We start from the raw sequence: 17406 nt of genomic DNA, 5'->3' as shown, positions 1-17406 counted from the left end.
GGCATATTAAACTTTAACACATTTATAACTCATACCATAGTCCTGTCCTCTTCTTTCCTCTATATCTTACATCATCCTATGTCTCCTTAGGCACACATACGTTTACCTTACAATTTGTTTGGGAGTGACTAAAATGGTTGTTTTTGGTTTATTTCAGAGTGAATGCATTTATTATGTACAAAATTGATTCTACAATTTCAAAACTTTGATGGTCATTTAAAAAATTTGAATTACATGTCAAAATCCATATCATTAGTAATAATTTACCTGGTGTTCACCAACCTTCACCACAGGAATGTATTTTGTAAAATGTTGATGGTTTTTGTTTAGTGAAAATTAACATGGTACACATTCATGGAACTAAACCCTATCATTTAGAGAGATATAACTATTGTTTTAAAATGTACTAGTTAAAAAACTTATATATTTTATTTATCTTATTTGTTAGTTAATTTATGTCCCTATTTATAAACAGGAGGATGGGACAACTAACCCTAAATGGCCACCGTGTGTAATAGGCATTTCTTTCCAGTTTCACTGACCTGCTCTCTGGTGGCGATAAACTCCTATGGCTGTGGTCTGATATCCTTCGTGGACTTTTTGATCTACTTCTAGAGTGAAGGCTTGGAGAGTCAGTTGGAGCTGCAGAATGTGATCTCTGCCTGCTTCCCCCAGTGGAAATTTCCATTGAAACTGTGCTATGATCCCCCTGTAATCAATGGATAAGAGAAACAATAATAATTAAATTGGTTTGGAATATTCATCAGGGATGGCAGGAAGGAAAATAATAATTTTTTTCTTTCTAATTCCAAAAGAGACTTTTAACATAATTTTAGAATAATATATAGTTGCTTACTCTTAAACCATAAAATCTGAGACATTTATGACCTTATTAGTATTTAATCACTTGAAGCTTCAGTGTCAGTATGAGTAGTGCATTCATTCATCTATGGATACATTTATTGTCAAGTAGTTTCCTTATATTTTGACAAAAAATAATGTAAGCCTTTATTTTTAAGAATTACCAAATTAAATGCCATAAGGTTCCCAAAAAATACTTTGAGTTCTGGACACATTTCTCAATATCCTACATAGTTACTTATCCCATTCCATTCCTTTTACTTTCATTTAATCAATTAAGAGGGGAAAATTTTTGTGGAGAAAAATTTCATACCTTTCCTAAATAATTCTGAAGTAAAAAATAATAGTTTGAGGAAGACCATATTTCCACTTTGTGTCTTAAATAATGGAAAAAGTAAGATAATCGGAAAGGAAAATGAATGAAGAAGTTAGGGGCATGTTATGGGAAGAGAGAAGGTTGTCAGAAGAAAATTATAAAAGGTAGGACCAGAGTATACAGGAGACCCTGAGAGGCAATGGAATTCTGAATCAGATAATATGGCAAGAATATTAGGATAGGAATGTAAAGTGAGGAAAATTAAAGAAATTTTGGATAGAATTAAGGAATTAGAAAGTATTTAGAACTAATGAATAGGTTTTTTTTAATAATTAGTATGGTGTTTAGGGATATTTTTTCATGCTACGGTTTAGAAGTACAATAATGTGTGGGGCTGGGCTAATCAAAAACCTATCCTAACTCAGTAGACTACCGCTAATAATGTTTGGATTTAAATATGGTGGGGTAATGATATATGAGTACATTAAATGATTTTATGGATGATGCATTCATCAATAAGTGTCGACTAGGTATGAGCATGATTTGAGAGATGGTTGAGGCCGATACTTTGCAGAAAGCCATTTTTAAGCATGAAGAAAGAATCTAAGACTTTACATTTCCACTGGAAAGAATTTATTGTGCTTTACTACACTTTGGCATCATCTACATGTAGATGATGCTACAGTGTGGTGAAAATAGTTGACACAATAAATTCTTCCCTGAGGAAAGACCAAGTCTTTGATTCTTTCTTTGTGCTTGTAGTATGGGCTTATCTTATGCTAAAAATAAGGAATTATTTTGTGAATATCAACCAAATAGTAAACATATATAAACTAAATTAAAGACATAAGTTTTTAGTTAAGTATTACTCATGGATTTTCAAGTAAAAAATGTAAGAATAAAAAATAAACTTTTTCCTTTATTTATCAGTTTCTTAAAATATTTATTGAATACTAATAAAAATTTGCTTACCCGATAACTGGGAGCCTGATAACTAATAAGTTTATCCCTAGACATCATTCCAGATCTTTTCCTGCCTTGTGGAGACATATCTCTTCTTGATCTTCTTGGTTCTGAAATCTCCATCTCTGGAGGTGGACTGTTTATAGAAAATGACTGTATCACTATTTGGAAGAACAAACTGCTATTCAAATACACCATTCACAATAATTCCACCCTTGAGTATTTTTTTCAGTATTCATAATCTATTCAGGTTGTAGATATCATGTTGACTAAAAAGGCATGACAATAATGTCTTGGAATAAACAAATTTACATAATATGAACATCAGTATATCAAGAGGTGTTCATTGAAACAATAAAAATGTTCGTTCTGTAAACAGGATGTTTAGCATGCTCATAGGAACTGGTAAGTCTATACATTGACTTACATAATTCATAAAAAGTCCATCAGTTTTGCGATATCTTGTATACAGCCTATAAATTATTTAATTCTAACTGAAATTCAATTAACAATTTCAATTTAAGTTAATAATTATAGAGAATGAGATGACAAAGATGTTTTTATAAAAGAGGAGGTGCACCCTGTAATGATTTCAGTGCATAAATATTTGCTTACAGAAACCTCAGAAATCTCTACTCAAGTGTATGCAAACAAATATTTAGAGATCAATCCTATTGGTACTTCAATTGGAAAAATAACTTCATATTAAGTGTGATATGGGTGGGAAAATTCCACTTTAAAGCCTATGCTAGTAATTATGAGGGACATTAAGGCCTCTTATATATCATGAAAGGTAATGATACCAAAAAACACATAAATACCAATTTGCCGCATGCAAATGAAAATATTTAGCATACTCATTAGAATATAAATGAAATGGATTGCACTCATCATTTGATTCAGGAAATTTCTGTTTGCATAGATTGTTTTATCATATACGTATATTAGTTTCATGGAAAAAGTAAAAATTTGGAAAACACTCGGATAGAATTTGCTCGAAAGATGATGAAATACCTTGAAGAACTCCCAACACTGGATATTGAAGCACCATCAACTCTACGGTCCCTGAGTCCTGCCATTGCATCATCTAGATCACATTCAGATGTTGTGTCGGAATCAGAGAGGCGGGAAGTTGTGCTTGGTGGAGAAAGATGGTCAGTGGGTGTAACGCCACCCCCAACCAAATCTCCCCCATCCATACAGCCCCCTGTTTCCATTAATAACACATTCCGTTTCTGAAATAAAACAATTAAAAGAATATATTATGAATTATAAAACCTCTACAGCAGTGAAATCTGTTGATTCTATCCACAGATGAATTTTAAAATACACAAATTCAACTGTTAAACATATCTATTACATATATATTACAAATTCAACAGTTACAAATATCAAATATGTCTTTTATGATCAAATAAAAGGATTACAAAATTTTGCAATTTCTGTTATTGATAACTGTTTCTATAAGAGGGTTCTCATGCTCAGCGTGCTGCTATGTGTGAAATGTTCATATCTATATTTCTATTTCCTTTATACATGCATGCATTTTATAATATCTCATTATTGAAATATTTCAGAAAAAAATCTGGTAAGGGCAACATATACTTTTGGATACCCCATTAAAATAGAGGTTATTTGTGCCAGATTGTATAAGTAGAGTTGAAATTTTATTTCAACATGGAAGTAACATGTTTAACTTTTATTTTATATTATTCCGTGATTCCTGCAAACCTTTTTTTATTAGGTATAGAATCATGACTGTATTTTGTTTGTATATCTTTAAGGCTCTGATTCATGTGAAAGTTAATCTAGAAACTTACCAATTAAGATCCAACCTCCATAACTATTCCACAAGAGGTAAATCGAATCCAAATACTACTTATTGTAGATTGTCATCAACTTACAACACATTTCACAATATGAACATACGACTGTATAACTATCTGCCTACTCAGTTGAAATCAGATGGTATCCAGAGTTTCAAGAATAGGGTATATACCTGGTTACTTGCTCACCCACTTTACTCATTGGATGAATTCTTTTGTGACAATCTTCATCACATTTAAGAAAGTATGTTTATATGTTAAATAATACTTATATTGACGACATTTAATATGGTTGTACCATTTTTAAAATGAATAAAGTATTATTATTATTATTATTATTATTATTATTATTATTATTATTATTATTATTATTATTATTATTATTATTATTATTATTATTATTATTATTATTATTATTATTATTATTATTATTATTATTATTATTATTATTATTATTATTATTATTATTATTATTATTATTATTATTATTATTATTATTATTATTATTATTATTATTATTATTATTATTATTATTATTATTATTATTATTATTATTATTATTATTATTATTATTATTATTATTATTATTATTATTATTATTATTATTATTATTATTATTATTATTATTATTATTATTATTATTATTATTATTATTATTATTATTATTATTATTATTATTATTATTATTATTATTATTATTATTATTATTATTATTATTATTATTATTATTATTATTATTATTATTATTATTATTATTATTATTATTATTATTATTATTATTATTATTATTATTATTATTATTATTATTATTATTATTATTATTATTATTATTATTATTATTATTATTATTATTATTATTATTATTATTATTATTATTATTATTATTATTATTATTATTATTATTATTATTATTATTATTATTATTATTATTATTATTATTATTATTATTATTATTATTATTATTATTATTATTATTATTATTATTATTATTATTATTATTATTATTATTATTATTATTATTATTATTATTATTATTATTATTATTATTATTATTATTATCATTATACTCTCAGACCCTCAAAAAGGCATATTTTAGTGGAAAGCCATGTAAAATATGGTATGATATATTTTGCAGTAAAACTATGTAAAAAATTTTTAAAATTTAATTTATCCAATCATTTTTGAAACAATGCAACTTTTTCTGGCTAAGGGAAATACTGTATCCTTCAAGACATTTAGATTGAGCATCTTCCTGAAATGTCATGAAGTATTAGTGGCTAAATATTTAAGCTGTAAAATTAATTGGCATATGCATTTTTTCCATATTGGCATTGAAAAATTTACATCAGTAATGAGTGTGAACAATGGAAATGTTTAATGTGATATTTTATGATAACAGCAAATAATTGATCCCACTTACAGTTATACAGCCAAATATCTGTTTCAATAAATCATCCTTGGCTATATGCAACTAGTGAAGTCATCAACCTCAAACATAGGCAAAAAGCATTATTCATATGGCTTAGTGCAAATGATTAACTATGCTGAAGGTTATTTATATCCTTGGCCCTGAGGGAAGATGTTTTGGAACAATTCTTTGTGCTGTAAGCTTTTTGAACAATAATTTTAGCTGACAATATATTTGGCAGAGTGAAGAAATTTAGGCAATATATGCAAAGTTTAGGAAATATGAAAGGGAAATAAATTAAAAATTAGAGAGTTGAATGTGTTGAAAGCCAGTGAACAGAAAAAGAGCGCATATAAAAATGTGAAAGGCAGAAGAGAAAAGTCCCTGAAGGTACTGGAGAAATCTAAATAACGTGCTTCAATTTGTAGCTAACTATGCATTCTATTTTTAAGGCGAATACCTATATGTAATAACTTATTTTGTGATTCAATTAGGTACGTCATGAAAGCTTTTATGAGGCATTAACAAAATAATTAGGAAAACATAAAAAGAGTCAGTTGAAATAAATTAGAAATATAATACTCACAGAATGAGGAGGAAGAATTTCTTCGTGAGCACTTAAATAATACCATTCTGGTTCTTCCTCTAGTGGTGCTACAGTCAATTCTATCACCACCTGCAAATGAAAACTTAGTTTAAAATACATTCTCATGAGCTAGATAAAAAAAAGCCTTCTATTGACCACAAAGACATTCTCAATGTTCTTATATTGTATCTTGTGAATGCTTTGTGAAAATCATTCACTAGAGAGATAGTTTTCATGAACAATTTTATAAATATTTGAATAATGAATTTGGAAATTTCCATATTGATATTTTTGCACTCTGCTGCTAGGTCAATGTCTTACAATGGCTTACATTATTTAGATTTTTAAATAGACCCTTGGGTAGTGATAATTTTAAAAATACCAAATGTGCATTTATAAATTCAACTTCTAATTGCTGATAGTAATTGAGAATATAATATAATAATAGTGCAGTTCTGTTGCAGTAAAATAATATTGGAGGTGTCAAGTTACATCTTGTATGAAAGCTTGTGGCCTCTTATGCACTGCCCAATATGTAATGCAAAGATGCAAAATTTACATAAGGAGAGGAAATTTGGCAGTATTGATGACCTGCTTCAAGCAAAAAAAGGTTCCAATAATAACAACTTTAACCAAACACTCTTTCTAGCTGAATTTTTTCAAAAAAAAATTGCATGGGCATACTAGTTTCTGCACTTCCTGAGAGATGTAAGTGTCCTACCAGTTTATGTAATCAACCTAGCACTTGATCATATACAAATAATTCTCAACTTATTCTTCAAGTATCACCTCTGAATGGTATATCATCAGAATGAAACTTAACCAACAATATGTTTTTTCAAATACTAGCAACTTAAACTAAAACAGTGAGAACCAGAAAAATAAATGCTGCCAGTCTAAAATACTAAGAACTGAAATAACAAAATGGACCCCCTTAACAGATCAAGAGCAGATCACATATACATGTATGCACAAACATAGCTGTGGGACATGTTATAAATGTCACGTTAGCCTTTTGACCTACTATAGAATGATTGACATCCCTTAGGTGATCAGCAAAAATATAATCTATACAATATCTCTGCACTGAATACGCGGCTAGTATGGAGATGAAAAGGATAAGCTCTTGGAAACTTTAAGATCATGCAGTTAGTTTTTTCTTTTACTTAATGCAGTAGGTAGTGCCTGTCGTGCATCACCCTGCTCTTCCCACCCCTTTTGGAATTTTCTATTCCTTGCCTGGGTTAGCTATTTGGGCCTTTAAAATGTCTTTTAGCATGCCTGGTATACTCTTGCAGGCGTCTCTGTATGTAAGAAATGTACCGACAGAGAATTCTTAATTTAGGGCTCAAAAAGTATCTATCTTAAACAGGACTAATGACTTGGGTCTATAAAAAAGAACAAGATCTGATTCTGGGTTTATTATTTGGTAATGTGGGCCATTTTTTGAAGAAGTGAAGCCAAATGAATCATCAAGACAGGGCATTAATTACCATCTCCAGTTGATAGATCAAATCAAGTCTCTTACTATTAAGATAAAAATTTACAATTATCACTTTCTACTTAATAATACTACTATGTATATGTTCGTATTAGAAGAATGAATTCAGTTAAATTTTCATATTCTATTCATTATCATCAACATTAAATACACTGAGATAAAAAATACACATTTTCTGAAATAATTTGTAGATAATAAATGGAAAGTATAGTGGCTTTGAGGAATGCAGTCATTACCGAATAAAAAAACAAACTTAATAATATTCCCCACAAAATACTGGAATATTGTGCAGTTTGTTTAATTATTCAACAATACAGAAACTGTAAAAACTAAGAAGGTCTCACTTCATCTTTTTCTGAATGATTCTTGTCCCCTGTATTTTCCCATAACCTCACCAAATAAAAGATTTATTCTCCTGGACCAAAATACATATTCTGCTCATCTCAAACATAGCAAAAATATTATAGATTCTTATCTTTTATTAACTGATTTCAACAATGTTATTTCCTTGCATAATACAATATATAATATGAAACCTTTATCATATTTTTCAGCATCTTACCTCACCGAGGAAATCATTTGCACCATACCGCACATAATCCCATACAGTAATTTCTAATATCCGAAGTTTTAGATCTGCTCTTCTAACCGAAGAATATATAAAAGTTTGATTCCATTTTGGATCATTTGTGTTAGCCAAGGTTCTTGTTCTTCTTTTGGACTTTTCACTGTAAAGAATAACAAACACGAAAGAAAACATTAATGGTAGGCATAAGTTCAAATAAATGTATTCTTTTATGTACTATTTATATCATTACAGTTTAATTAATATTGACAGCTAACATGAGGTGCACATATAACAATAAACTGAACATTCAGAAGATATTAACACTTAGAAACTCCAAAATAATAAAAATTAACAAAAAAAGAAAAAAATATATGATGTTCAAAGCAAGTTATGGAGGACTGCTTTTTCTCCGAGAAAGGCAGAACTGTTATTTAAGCCACATATATTAATGTGAAATTTCTACAAGGCTTTTTGTAATCTTCATCAGCACAACAAATATAAAATCAATATCTATTTGCATTACATCTCAAAAATTTGTAATATATTTTCAGCATCCAGTCAAGATAATTTTTGAGTAATCCTTGGCTGGCTCTGATGAAACTCATGATGCTAGTGTTACAGAAATTTGTAGCTACCGCAAATTTATTTTTAACCATATTTGATCAATCTTTACCTGCCTCAAAACATCCAAATCATAAATATTGTCAACTTCCAATGCATTGATCATGTCAGAAATATTAAAGTAATGGAAAAACCAACAAAGTATAATCCAATGGTTTAGTACTATTTTCACTCATGTTAGGTAATATATCACCTGAACATACTCTTCAGCATGCACGTGGTAGGCGACTTTAGGGAAAATGAATTTTATTGAAAATAATGCTATATCCTGTATATACCACAACCTACATACCTTATGGGCAAGTTTAGTGCATGGGTGAACGTAGTTCTTTTCAACATACACCTTTGTAGTGAGTGGACGAAGCTACAGTGGTATTCTAAATGATGAAATTAAAATTGAACATGGATGGAGGAGGGGTGTGAAGATGAGCTCATTGATATATTGTCTACAACTTCTGTTAATGAAAAGGATTTAACCAAAAATGAATATTCTAAAGCATTTCCATAGATATGGAGAAAGAAAAGATAGATGCAGGGAATTAAAACTAATGGCATCGAGATTCATCAAAAATCTGTCTAAAAGCTAGTAGGATCCTATAAGTCAACCAGATCAATAAAATGGAAGCATGAAAGATTGGATCATGGTATTCTGAATTAAGAGAGGTTAATTTGAATTAATTGAATAAAAGAAGAAAAATAATCACTTATATCTCAAGTGCAAACTGCTTATTCATAACCTGCATAGAACCTTGAGGAACTTAGTTTGTTTAAAGGATGTTCATAGAATTTTGATTTCTTACAAACTCATGACAATGTAATGGACTGAGCTGGAGCTAGGTGATGGGTATTGTTAATTGTTGCAAATGAACAATGATTATAATACATAATGTTCAAATGAGAAAGATTACAGCCAATGTAGACAAAGTACATATGTACTTTTGCTATAATAATTGTTGTTTTTCTATGTAAACTGGACTCCAACATATGTATCTTTTTTTGGCAAATGGATAGTCTTATATCACCACATGAAACATACATGTAGGGTACACCTTGAAAATGTTAAGATATAGAGCTTTGTCAACCACTCACTTTCCTGAAGATGTATGAACCCAACCAATGATGAAAAGACAGCATGAGACAATTGTAAGTGTCCATGAAACATGAACAGTTCATATTTTGTTGGCTAAGTCACTGAATGCTAGGAATGATAAAAGGTACAATGTCTTTGTATCTAAAATTTTAAGTCTTAATATTCTGGATACAAAATATATGCTGGCAGAAATGAGGGGAGTTAATACTGTCAGGAGCATCACATAAGAAATTATGAGAGGCTAGGTCATGCAAGCAGGAAGGTTGAAAATGAGATGTGTGATATTTTTCCTCTCATACGATGAGAGGAAAAATGTTCACATTTTCCTGCAAAAAATTTAGGGCATATTATGAAAAAAAACTCTTTTTGAAATTATTATTAATTTTTGATGGACATTGGGTAAAATTTGCTTTGCATTCATTTCCACAAAATTTATTTGGAAACTCAATTTAAACATAATATTATCGTATTCCAATGTATCTTAAGCACAAAAATTTTATTTCATGAGAGAGTTATGAAATAAAAAGTTTGTAGCAGAAATTTACAAAGTTATTTATACTCAGTACTCATAATTTCCACCAACTGATGAGCAAGTCTGCCACTATTAGAAGGTCATTTCTTTAATTATAACTAAGAAGGAAACCTACAACACCCAAATGTGCTTTGATAATAAAAACATTTGTTACCTTGAACGCAAGGAACTACTATTAAAATAATTAAAGATACTTCACCTTCGATCGGGCAGGAGGAACAATTTGGCATAAGGATTTCTTGGCTGACCATTGGTGCGTGGTGACAATCCTGCGGCACACACAATAGTAACAACAAGTTGGAGCGCAGTAGCATCAAACCAAAGTTTAACCTGAAAATGGTAAGGAAAATTATTATGAAACTGAAAGATAACATAATACATTGCTCAAGTACCAATATAAATTGTTGAATACATGCTAACACCAATTTTAATTGGAATTAATCATAACAAATCAAAACTTTTTGCTATCCTCTGGATAAAATTGTGATATAATTAATACTCACTGAGGTCAATAAGTATGTGCAAGTAAGATGGTCAATTACATGCTATTACTAGGAAATATGATTTCTACTTTATCTACATAAAAGGCATATTTGCCTTTTTTATACCTTTAAGACATAAGGATGGGTATCAAGAATTCAATGCACACTGACTTGAGTGAAAGCCCGACATATCTTTCAATTTTACTCAATGATATCAGGTTAATTTAATTACAAGAAAACATTCAGATGCTTATCAGCGCTTTTGGGGGTGTGGAGTTTTCTATTTTTTTTTGTAAAATGTAACCATTGGTGATTTTAGAAATATATTATATATTTTTTGGAGAAATATACTAACATAAATATAAACAAGTAAAATGATATCTTTGGAGTTTATTGAGGCACCAATTGGGGTGTGCATCAACCCTCTTTCTATTTAGTATCCAAGCTTTCATGACTATACATAATCAAGGATTATGCAAAACTGGATTCAAAATATTGCAGACTGGCCTCAACACATGATTGATTTCATATAGTGAATTATCGTTTGTATAAGTATCTGCCAACTCAGTTAAAATCGGATTGCATCCAGAGTTTCAAGACTAGGGTATATATCTAGTTCTTGAACAACTACTTTATTCGAGTAGTAGTAGTAGTATTTAGGGGAGGCGACTGACAGCTGAGGTCATTTGTGCCATAGGGGATGGATAGGAAAGGATGAAGGATGGAGAGAAACCCGGCGTCGGCATTAGCCTACTCTTTACGAAAGGTGCCAAGGGGTCCGCAGCTTAACACCCCATCCGACGGACGGCGTACTCACTCAAAGTGCCCTCCACAAAGCACCTCAAGTTGGGATCGAAGAACCTCTGAAAATATTCAACACCACCGGGATTTAAATCTGGGCCCTCTGGTTGGGAAGCCAGTACGATAGCCACTTCACCATCTCAATCCCCTCACTTTATTCGATTGATGAATTGTTATATCATAATTTTCATCTCATTGAAGAATTTATGCTGTGTTATTTTATATATTATACTTGTATGTATCTGGATTTTTTATTTTGTCAACATTTAATATGGTTGTACCATGCATCAAAATGAATCAAGTATTATAATTATAAGATCCTAAGATCATAGAACTTGCTCAGATGCTTAAAAAGGATTTGATTCAAATGATTGCATAGCAATTAAATTAGAATATCATCTTCTCTTTTATTCTATCATCATATGGGGTGAGACTTAGGTCTTCAGACATAAATATTATGCTATGAAAATTGATTGTATGAATTTCCTCCAGAGAATAAGGAATGAATACATCATGAGAAAGAGCACAAATAGTAATGATGTACATAAGTAGAGTGTGAAATACTCGGGCTTCCTCTTTTCAGTTTTTAAAAATTAATCATCAATTGGATATAAATCTCCTTCTGAAAATAACATGTCATATAAGGAACATTTTTCTATTAAATCCATGAATCTTCAAGGCAATGAGAATACATATCATATTTGAAGTACTACTCAATGAATTAGGAAGGGGAGGGAAGATATTGAGTCAATTAGAAGCAATTACACAATTGGAGTTGAGTCTGAAGACTTCATTTTATTAATATTGAGAGGGATGCAGCATCATGAGTTTAATTTCATCAGCAGTATTGTACAATCATCAACTACAGATTTTAGAAAATGGAAAATCATTACTTAGGTGAAGATCTATTAGGTTTTAAAAAGGTGACAGTGACATACAATGCCACAAGCAGTTATTAAAACACAGATAAAAAGGAAAAGAATAATAGACTGATATCATTATTTTCTTAGTGAATTTTTAAGGGTATATGATAAGGGAAACATATTCAAAACTTATAAATAACTCAGAAATCACAGATAAGGGTATCAAACAGAAAAATCTGTTAGTTGGTAACACTTAAAAATTTTGGCTGAAATGTTAATTTTATCTTGATATTCTGCATTTTTGTGTACAAATTGTGTTTCTTTTTATGTGCAGAATTTGCCAAGTTAGACATGTAAAATGAAAATATTTTGAAAAAAAAATTTGAAATTAATAGCTTTCTTAAATTCCGTTAATTTCCCACCTCAGTTACATGGGTCATTCAATTCAAATCCTTAGAAAATTGAAGAGATGGCACTAATATTATCAGAGAATGTTTGCTTGATGATTTAATACGTCTATTTTAAAGGCATAACACCAAAAAAGATTGAGTTGGATGAAGTTCATGGCACATGGATTAAGGGGGTGTTTTTGAAGATGGTAGACAAAACAGTAAGGACATTAGGAGAATTATTTTGGATAAAGAAGCTTTCAGGAAGAGGCAGGAGTTGAGGATAAACATCTTAAGTCAAGATATAAGGAAAAGACTCATTAAAACTTTACTTTGGATCATATTTGTACATGGCTCTAACATTTGGTTGTTCAGGCAAGGGGATCAATAGTAGATTTGGGGCTTTGGAGATGTGGGTGTAGAGACGAGTGGAAAAATTAAATTAGTCTAAGGAAGAAAAAAATCCCTATTATTTCTATGTATGGCAAAAAAAGAGAGAAAATAGTCTGGGAAATTAAAAGGAGGCAGAAAATTGAATCCAGGAGGTACAGGGGAGCAATGGAATGGAGTTGAAGATAATAATATAGGGAAAATGTTGTGTAAGGTGAGGGAGGAAAAGAATGGGCATTATAGAATCCATGAAGGGAGGTGGAAAGCATGTTGAGCTAAATAAAGGTTTATTGATTTGCCGACCATAAGGATCCATATTGTAAGCTTAATAAGATCCAGTATGCATATAATACTATTATTCTTTCAGATAACCAATAAGACCTCCAGTATCTGCTCAATAGGACCACAAAGCAAGTCAGTGATTTGATCAAAACACACCAGAAAAAAATGAGAAATATGTCAGCCAGAGGAAATGAGAGAAAGCTGTATTCATGTTGGACTGAAACAATGGAAAGAGTGATACAACTCACTGAAGTTAGGGATCCAGGCATGGAAATCAGATTTAGAATTGGTATTACAAAGGGACAGTTCAGAAGCTCAAACATCTGATGTGAAATTATGATCCCCGAATGGGAAATTACCAGTGACCTATAAATGCTACATATTATCTGTGTTACTGTATGATGCTAAAACTGGATTCTATTCTGAAAGTTTTCTCAGTAAAATAGGTGAAAGGGTTTAAAAGGAGAAGTATTGCAATATCCTGATAATATCATGGCAACACATCCCCAATGAGGAAGTACATTAATTAAATGGGAAAACTTGCTAAATCCTAACCTCAGTCAAGAACAGCAAAGCAAAATAATTTGGCTGCATGATCTGAAAGGACTGGTATAATCTCAGGGATGGCCCTAGGGGAGATTGAGCTGTTACCTAACTATGGTAGGGGGGCACCAAAGTCAGTAAACATTTTTTGTAAAAATCTAAAAATATTGAAAATTGTAATGATTGTTTTATTACTCTAACAAAAACTAATTGAACTACTGTATTTCCTGGCACATAAAACAAGGTGCATAAGATGCACCCTGATTTTTTAGGACAGAATTTATGGAAATACTTGGATCAGACAAAAAGAGGTCAATATATTCTATTGTTTCAGGCTTCACTTCGTGGAAGTATTTAATATCCATACTAAAAAGAAAGACTCGTACTTTTCCACAGATTTTATTATACGGTACAACGCGTTTCACCGACTTGCGGCATCATCAGGTACAAATTTGCAAAACAGACAAAGCAAGAATATATACCCTCAGGACAGAGTGGGGGCGGGGAGGGTTGGAAGGATTTGAGAGGGGTGGGGGCTTGCAGGTGTGTTGATGGATTGTTTTGACCATTTCCAGGCCAAAAAAAAAAAAAGAGGTCAAATTAATTTGGTGTTAACACTTAATCCGAAGAAAATTGAATAGCTGCATTAAAAAATTAGAAGCTACTCATACTAACATTTATTCATTGTAAAATCCTGGAAATTTGTCTTTACTGGGCCAAAATGATGGGTGATCATCTTGGCAAACAAGCCTACCCACTAATGCGTGACTATTGTAGGATCCAGCTTAAGTAATAAATGTAAAATTTTTATTGCATTCGTATATCCATTTGGAATATTTTATTTGATTTTCAACTGATGGGGATATCCCTTGCCTATATTAGAAGATAATGGCAACAATTTTGACACCCCAAGAAGGGGTCAAACTATTGGCCAACATTCTAGTTTTGGGGGGCACCCAGCACAACATAAAGAAAGACTAAATGCAAGGAAGGGGAGTAACACTAAAAAATTAATGAAAAAGGCAGAAAATATACCTGGGTGTATTTTTTTAAGTAATTATTACTAAAAAAACCAAGATATCTGGATACAATTTACTCTGCACATTTATTGATTCTTGTGTACATAATGTTGTAAATTACATCCCTTAATGCTGATTTGTTTTGTTTCAGAAAGCCATAGATTGACATAACTCACAGAATGGAGATGATAGAGGCTAATTAGATTGAGATGATGATTAAGTTCCTTATCGATATAATTTTTAAGTAATTACCATCAAGAAATAACCTAGATTTCTGGATAAAATTAATTCGGCATATTAATTCATCCTTATGTGCATAGTGTTGTAAATTACCACTGCTAATGTTGATTTGTTTAATTTCAGGAGACTGTTTGAAGTGATTAAGTTCCTTCTCTCGAAAGGTTACATGCCTGGCAAATCTACAATGAAATGATGGTCATTTATGGAAATGATAGCCCATCTTATAACACAGTTTTGAGGTGGAAAAGGAGTTTTCAAACTGACCACATGCCCCTCACAGATAATCCAAGTTGTGGAAGGCCATCACTCATAGAAAATACTGCAACAGTGGAGAAAGTGGAGGAATTTCTTCAATTAGACTGAAGAGCAACCACCCAAATGACCATGAATGGGGCTGACCTTAGTTATGGCAGTTTATGGAAAATTATTCTCAAAGAACTACACACTTTAAAGGTGCCAGCACACTGGGTTCCACGACTACGGACTTCTTTTCAGAAGCAAACATAGACTTGCAATCAAAGTGATAAGGCTTTGGAATTCTACCACATCCACCCTGTTCTCCCATTCTCACCCCAAGCTACTTTTTTTTATTCCTAGAACTCAAAAACCATTGTGGGGTTGGAGATTTGACAACACATACAACATCTTTTAAGGGATGGGTATGGTAATGATGATGATATGATTTTTGATACAATCTGCTGAGTTCTCGAATTACAGTCTTTGAAAGGTTAAAAAATCCTTGGAGAAATGAAAACTCTGGATGGTGACTATGTGAAGATGTCTTAAGAATAACAAATTCAAATTGAATTTCTATCTTCATTATTTTTACTGATACTTAAAAGTTTAAAACACCCCTCATATCTGCAGAAAAGGGCATAGTCATCGGAAACAAAGAAAACCAAACTAATAATAAAAAGAACAACAAGGGATACATAGTGCTGATTTATGGCACTGATTAGGTATCATTGGATGTTTTTTGCAGAAATTTGCTGATGTTAATCACCAGTTATGAGGATGACTTGTCATAGGGAGGATATTCCATTGAGAAAGGTGCATTAGGAAGCATTCAATCTGGTAAATAAGGTGCCATTTGTGGAACTAGCATTTGAATTTTTCAACACCTGCAGGATGGCCAGAGTTTCGGCCAATTCATCTACACGGAGTGGAAGTTGCTATTAAAAAGCTGGATAGAAATAGAAAGATGGATGAGGAGGTTCAAGGCAGCATGGGTGAAATTTACAATTTAAGTGGCTGCAATATTCACTCATATTATTATTTTTAGGTAATCTACCGGTTAAGGTAGGTTTTTCGATGGACACAACTACCAAATAAATATTTGGTTTCTTCTATCAAAATACAAACCATTGTCCTACTCTGCAATAAGCCCCCATTCACCTCCGTGTACTTCCTTCCAACCCACCCAACCACCCCATTTAACATCCCTATCCTGTTCCTGCCCTTTCCTCATTTGCATAATATTCTCCCATCTATTACAGTCTTCAACATCCCACTGCTGGTCAATTACCCCCCCTTCATAACCCCTTTCATCCATTTTTCCTGCATCCATAGGATTTCTCCCAACAAACCCCTCTCTTCGCCCACCATACCAAGTACTTCGTCATTTGTTTTCTTCTCAGTCCATTTCACCTTTTCCACTCTTCTTCACACCCACATTTCAAAAGTCTTCAATCAACGTCTATCCTTTTGTTTCAATGACCATATTTCCGTGCTGTACATATCTGCGCTTCATATCAAAGCTTTTACGAGTCTTTTCTTAATATCCTTACTTAACGTCCCTGTCATCAACTCCCTCCTCCTTGTGAAAGTTTCTTTGCCTAGTGCTATTCTTCTCCTTACTTCCCTACTATTTTGACCGAGTTGGTCCAAAACACTTCCAAGATGCGTAAATTGTTCTACCTGCTCTAGTTTTTGCCCTCCTATTTTAATGTTTAGCTTAGCCTTTTTCTTTCTAGAAAATCACAGAACCTTTGCTTTATTAATATTGAGTCTCATCCCATACCTGTCGCACTGAATTTCCAATTCACTCAGCAATGCTTGCAACCCATTGGCTGACTGATAAACTAAAGCTTGGTAGCTTGGTCATAAGGAAACCTAACTGATTTCC

The 17406-nt window shown here is 31.6% G+C and overlaps 1 protein-coding gene across 6 annotated transcripts in view; it reads right to left on the bottom strand.

Moving 5' to 3' along the window:
* Rim (Rab3 interacting molecule) overlaps positions 1–17406 on the bottom strand; it is a 509632-nt gene that overhangs the window by 38946 nt on the left and 453280 nt on the right. For all 6 annotated transcript variants that reach the window (XM_071584461.1, XM_071584462.1, XM_071584463.1 and 3 more), the window contains exons 5-10: positions 10472–10602; positions 8024–8189; positions 5961–6050; positions 3155–3375; positions 2150–2276; positions 543–709 (exon numbers count right to left, since the gene is read on the bottom strand). In XM_071584461.1, the coding sequence (XP_071440562.1) occupies positions 543–709; positions 2150–2276; positions 3155–3375; positions 5961–6050; positions 8024–8189; positions 10472–10602 (902 nt within the window). The remainder of the gene's footprint in view (positions 1–542; positions 710–2149; positions 2277–3154; positions 3376–5960; positions 6051–8023; positions 8190–10471; positions 10603–17406) is intronic.

Source organism: Hetaerina americana, unplaced genomic scaffold (assembly GCF_022747635.1).
Source record: "Hetaerina americana unplaced genomic scaffold, ioHetAmer1.1.p SCAF_19, whole genome shotgun sequence".
In the NCBI taxonomy this organism is placed as follows: domain Eukaryota; kingdom Metazoa; phylum Arthropoda; class Insecta; order Odonata; family Calopterygidae; genus Hetaerina; species Hetaerina americana.
Note: the sequence above shows the minus strand (reverse complement) of the source record. Positions and strands in the feature narration are given on the sequence as shown.